Source organism: Dufourea novaeangliae, unplaced genomic scaffold (genome assembly GCF_001272555.1).
Source record: "Dufourea novaeangliae isolate 0120121106 unplaced genomic scaffold, ASM127255v1 scaffold56, whole genome shotgun sequence".
Classification (NCBI taxonomy): domain Eukaryota; kingdom Metazoa; phylum Arthropoda; class Insecta; order Hymenoptera; family Halictidae; genus Dufourea; species Dufourea novaeangliae.
Genome location: NW_015373942.1, coordinates 5,765,383 through 5,771,807, shown reverse-complemented (window position 1 = coordinate 5,771,807; position 6,425 = coordinate 5,765,383). Strand labels below are relative to the sequence as shown.

At 33.0% G+C, this 6,425-nt stretch overlaps 1 protein-coding gene across 1 annotated transcript; it reads left to right on the top strand.

Moving 5' to 3' along the window:
* The first annotated feature begins 284 nt into the window (after positions 1-284).
* LOC107185894 (protein MIS12 homolog) lies at positions 285-1,778 on the top strand. The gene is made up of 4 exons (XM_015573666.1): positions 285-479; positions 1,046-1,215; positions 1,296-1,433; positions 1,515-1,778. Exons 1-4 carry the CDS (start codon positions 392-394, stop codon positions 1,776-1,778), a joined length of 660 nt encoding a protein of 219 aa, XP_015429152.1. The 5' UTR covers positions 285-391.
* The last annotated feature ends 4,647 nt before the right edge of the window (positions 1,779-6,425 follow it).

Below are 6,425 nucleotides of genomic sequence, written 5' to 3'. Positions count from 1 at the left end.
TAAAAGAAACATTTGTAATTCACGATAAATAAATATTGTCGCGACAACGACTGATACGTTATTATGTATAGAAGAATATGATTAAAAAGACGCTTAAGCATTTTCCGGTGTAGCTAGAATAACGAACTTTCGGCGGTGGATTCCTGCACGTGATTGGTCGGGTTTGGAAACGGACACGGGTCCCGCGAAGAAATCCGGATGCGTTAGCGAACGCGAAGGGACAAAGGACGCTGTCGTACGCAGGCAGATAGACGCCATGTTCATTTGTCAACGGACGTCAAGGTGTGATCATCGGAGAGAACGAAGTTGCTTCAATGAAGTATAAAGAGTAATCAAGTGCTCGGATGAAATTATTGTACAGTTCGCGTATATTCAGAACCCATTAACGGCAATGGCGTCCACGGAGTTGCGAAAACGTAAACGGGAAGAATACGAGATGCAGCTGTTCGGCTTTCATTCAAGAGCCGTGTACGCAACCAGTAAGGCGCCGCCGTTTTTTATTTTTTCGGTCGAATGCTTTTCAGATTGTACGGCTTTCTGTTTGTGCGGAACAATATATTCCGATCGTTGGACGGGTGCACTCTGGTATCATGTGAATTCGATCATGACTAGAGACACACTCGTCCATTGCTTGGAATACTTTCACCGGCCCATCGCAGACAAAGTAAATCACAAAGGCTAACGCTTCTCTCTTCCTTTCTTACGTTTCTCATGCTACAAATTGAGGCAAATAAAAATTGACCTTGTATCGATATGTACGCGTCTTCGGTTCCGATCACATCTTTTCTTTTTGTTTCCTTCTGCAATTCGGTTTAACCAAATACTCGTGGACATTAAGAAATTATCTTACTAATTACACGAAAAATGTACTTGGCGAAGATAGCTGAATCGCTTCTTTATTCGTTTCTTTCTTTTATGTGCATATTTTTTTGTATTTCTGTTGAAACATATAAATAAAGCAATTTGTAAATTCATTAATATAATAATTTTATTTTTGTATGATATACTTTATAAATCTATTGTCCCTTTTTCATTCTTTTTATAGTGCAAACTCTTATTTCTGAAAGGATTTGTGGTACAGCTGCAAAACTATGCAATACAATTAAGGAAAAGTACAAACTAGATTCTGGGAATGTAACAATGCTTAAGTCAAATCAAAGGCAATTAGAAAAGGCATATTGTAAAGCAGCATTATCACATTTAAGAATTATTCAGGTAATCCTTTAATGTAGTCAAGAGAATGAGAAAACATTTCTATTTACTACTATGTGTGTGATGTCTGTGATTTTCTTTAGAATATTGTAAATAAATACATTGCTGTGCCAAGTAATGTTTTGTTGGAAGAGGACAAGTATCAGAGGACACAATACACTGATACAGAATTTCAAAATATAAAACAAAGGTTGGAGGACTTACAACAAAGGGCAAAAAGAGTATGTACTTATAAACAGTAGAAATGTGTTTAACATGCGTAACAACTATTCAGTAAAGTTAGTTTTATGTACACGTTACAGGCTACTATTTTAAATGCATCTTTAAAGGAAGAATTGCAGATTTTGGAAGAGTTTCCTGTTACTGAGGATAGAGTGAACATTTTGCACAAGAGTATTGAGAATGGACTTAAATGTACAGACATAAACAAGCAAATGTATAAGTTAGTGGAAGATTACAAGCAATTCTCCACAAATCTGTTTGGTGCCATAACAATTTCAGAAAAGTTAAAATATAATACAGTAAACAATCTTAAGTGCAAGGAAATAGATTTAAATAGTCTGTAAATTAAGATAAAACATAGTGAAAAATAGCTTTTAATTAACAAAAATAGATCTATATGTTCAAAACAGTTCTTTGGACAGTTATGTGTATATATTTACTATAACATTCTGTGAATGTGAAATACTGTTCATACATTTTGTATTTATATTAAGTACTTTTGTACAACATACAAATAAATTTTTTCCTATATATTAAAACAATCTTTTATTGAACTATAAGACGTCAATCATAGATCAAGTAAAAAGTATTCAAATGATGTTAAATAAATTGCGAATTCGTAACACTTGTATAAACAGTTGAATACAGCACTTTCATTCTGAAAACATAAATTTATATCACTTGTATTACTTTTTGTTTAATATTTTCTTAGACAACATTCAGTATAAAATTATAATTTAACGCTTACAAACAGCAGTTCTTAAAATTATCATAATTAACATTTTATATGTGTATTACCTCGAAATCCTTTAATGACTTAAAAGATTCTAATATAACATATCAAAAATTATTCAAACACAGTTAAAACGGGGTTGGGAAGAAAAATATGAAATAATCGTAAATTCATAAAAACTTCAATAATTATACGATTAATCTGCCGTTAACTCGTTTCTCTCCCAGTATAAGGTCATTTGCACGAGCCCCTTCTCCAGATGCAGACGTAGTGGGGATATAGCTAGCAAGCTTTCCACAGTAAGCCGGACCGAAGAAAGGTTTATTAATTTATTATGCTCGACTTCGAGTGGTAAATCGGGCAAAAGATACATAAAATAACCAAAGATTTATATAATAACATTGATTTTCATTGCCTTGTTTACTATACTTCGCCCAACTGAAATCAGGAAACGAAAAATAGTATTGAATAAATCGGCTACAAATAAATAAAAGATGTCCCACTAACTCGATCACCGGAAAATAGTTGGCACCGAATGTTAACGTATCTTAACGATTTATATCTCAAAAAATTGCTTCCAATTTGCTCTTTCCGAATCTGAAATTGCTCCCACAGCACCGTTAATAGTTAACGAGATATTCGCAAAAGTAAAAGCAAAAATGTATTGTTAACAAAATAGGTAGTAGGTCTTTTTACACAAACATTATGATACCAAAAAATTGCTCCTGACCTGTTTTATAATAGTCAATAGTCAGATATCTCAATAACAACTTATTAACGAGGAGCAAACGAAATATTGTTGCTGCATAAAAGAGGTTAGGTATTACGTCATATGGTAGGCGCTCCTTTATTGTCGATTTCCAGGAATAGTACAATAAACGAGCCTCAATCTCCCGTGCTCTCTGCTCGATGCGACAAACAGTTGTAAGATGCAACAATATATGGAGTGGGTTGGAAATACGCATTTTACGGTCATCTTAATATCTCTGTTATTTTTAGAGATATCAGAAAGGTTTATTCACAGAACTTGTTTAGTATGGAAAGGACTATTATCACCGACTAGGTATAGAATAGACCTATCACCCAATGCTTTTTTCTGTCCCACGTTCACAGGACTACGTAGCCCCTGTTACCATTTTAGTGTCAATACCCGACGTTACCGATAAAGCATGAATTCTGAGTATTATTAGCACAAATGAAGTGTTATATATTCCATTCATATTACGTGTATCTATATGATTTCATGAGAATAAAAATATCCGATGCTTCAGTTTAAGGTTAAGGGATAAATATAACAGTCATGAAATATGAAACGGAAAAGTATATATTTTTTCACTTAACTACAAGACAATTTATTCTAAATGCATCGTTAATGGACATTTTACTAATGTTACCTTTTACATGTTCTTGTTTTATTCGTTTTTATATCTTGCTTTACATTTGTATATTTGTAACAAATAAATTCAGAATAGATGTAGTTTCATAAATAGTTTATCAAATCTACATGTGGGAGAATATATACACTGCTTTCATTAACATCTACATATTTATAATTTATATGGGAGTGTGAATAGTTTTACTGCCTATTGTAAGAATTTTAATACGCACGAACAATTACTTTCTGGCAATTGGTACATTTTTACATATGAATTTACTTACACGTTATTTACTTCCAAAAATTTTATTTATTGCGAGTAATTAAATAATGAACGTATGTTAATATTCAGCTACTCGTGGTGAGTATTATCATCGGTAAAGTACTGTAAACTGATGACAATATCGAGCTAATGGCTGCGAACTTCGAATCTATCTCATAAAACCACGTTCTATATTACATCGAACTAGGATTATTTTAGAAATCGATATGAGATTCAAAGTGTAACAATTTCTAGTACTTTGAACGTTTTAGAAAATTATTCGAGATAAAGATGTATGGAACTACTGAAAATTACTTTAGATTCCTTTTCCTTATTCTGTAAATTCTTTGATTGGAATATGAATGTTGCTGGAAGTAGGAACATTTTCACAGGACAATGATATAAATGGAACTTTAAAACTTTTTTAAGTGTTACAGTGATATTTCGTTATATGTTCCATAATATCAATATTGATTTCCTTGCAACATTCATAATTATTACAAATCTCAATATAACGAAATATCTTTTATGCGATGTTTGTGGTGTAATAAAAATCTGTGTTTCGATTACGTTTTTGATACGTATTACTCACTTATATGTAATAATATAGAATAAAAATATACTATTAGTCCGATATTTGAAAATATGCATGCGTTCGTTGTCACTGTTAAACTGTTGTAATAACAATGGAATAATAAAATAATTTACTCAAATGTACATAATAATACATATACATATCCATAAAAACAATATTAAACGCAATAAGTTTTTTGTACGCGAAGAAAAACTAATATAGGTCCGTCGGGATACGAACCCAAGACTCCTTTCTAATACGTCTACTTTATAGCGAACGGACGGAAGAGAATCGCTCACGACCATGGTCTCTTCTTAGATTTAACATAGTTCACAAATTCACCGTTCTCATAACGTAGAGGGCAGCAGAAAATCCCTGACTTTTTACACTATCGGTATTTCAGAACGTGAGACACGAAGTCCCATAAGATGATAGGTCTATCCTATACCTAGTCGGTACTATTATGTAGCAGCAATAATTTTTTCATTGGTTGAGGATCTTCTGAGTTTTCCATCGTAGTTGGTGACGAATATTAGTGTTTCTTAACAATTTACATCTTAAAAAATTGCTCCCGATTTGCTCTTTCCGAATCTGAAATTGCTCCCACAGCACAGACTATTTCCTATCTATTTTGGAGATAACAAATTTTTGCTTTATTTGCGTAGATCTCATTAAATATAAACAGTGCGATGGGAGCAATTTCAGATTCGGAAACAGCAAATCGGGAGCAATTTTTTGAGATATAAATCGTTAAGATACGTTAATATTCGGCGCCAACAATTTTCCGGTGGCGTCAGAGACCCCGCGTGGTGAGATCGTGGGGTCACAGAACCCCGGTGGAGGCGCCAGAGACCCCGTGTGGAGAGATCGTGGGGTCACAGAACCACCGGTGGAGGCGCCAGGGACCCCGTGTGTGTAAAATGTAGCCTCACGAGCAAAGTTATTGAGTATCTGACTATTGATTATTATAAAACAGATCAGGAGCAATTTTTTGGTACCATAATATTTGTGTAAAAAGGTCATTTACTACCTATTTTGTTAATAACAAATTGTTACTTTTTCTTTTGCGAATATCTCATTAACTATTAACGGTGCTGGGGGAGCAATTTCAGATTCGGAAGGAGCAAATTGGGAGCAATTATTTGAGATATAAATCAAAAAAGTTAAGATACGTTAACATTCGGCGCCAACTATTTTCCAGTCTCGATCGCTTGAAATATGTCCTTTACCTTCAGTAGTCTACATTCATTTTTCTTGTTTAAAAGAGTCATAAGCATGTATATTTTTATATATATAATCACTATTAACAATGTATAATCTTAAACTGTAGAGTATTCTTAAATCGAGTATAAAACCTTTTACCGGACGTTATTAAAAAAATGATGTCTTTCTAACTAGGAAGATTAATGCTACTGGCCTGTTTTTCACATTGATGCCTGAAAAACGTTCTTATTGCAGATTGCACCTAACGAAATCATAATATTTCACAGTAAACATTATGTATGTAAAAGAATAAGAATTTTTAACTTTATTGATAGTTGTTGGGGTTCAAAACGAGTACAAGAATGCATTTCGATCTACATACTGCTTTAATCGATATTATCACAAAATGTACGAACTTTGTCCCTATCTAACAAAATTATTATTAAATTTCCAAATTTAAATTCTAATTGGGATATAATTGGAAGTTGTAAACAAATACGCAAGATCCAGTAGTTTCAGTGACTTTATTTGTTCTCTTCAAAAATAAAACTTCCATTTATAACTGTACACTTTCCTTTGTTTAGACACATGAGTAAATATTATGTTTAACTTCTTTTTTACGAATTGGACATTTATTTAGTACTGAGTCTGATGCCGTGAAGAATATTGATAATAATGTTGTAAAGACTGGACAATTTTTAGTTCTTTTTCATAGGGAGAAATCGATACTATTACGCCAATGTTATGAAGTTACGCCTGTTTTCCGTGAAGCGTGTTGTGTAGTCCTCTATAAACCGTGCGCGGTTAGAGTAAGAATGAAAATGCATGGAAATTTGATGTCCGT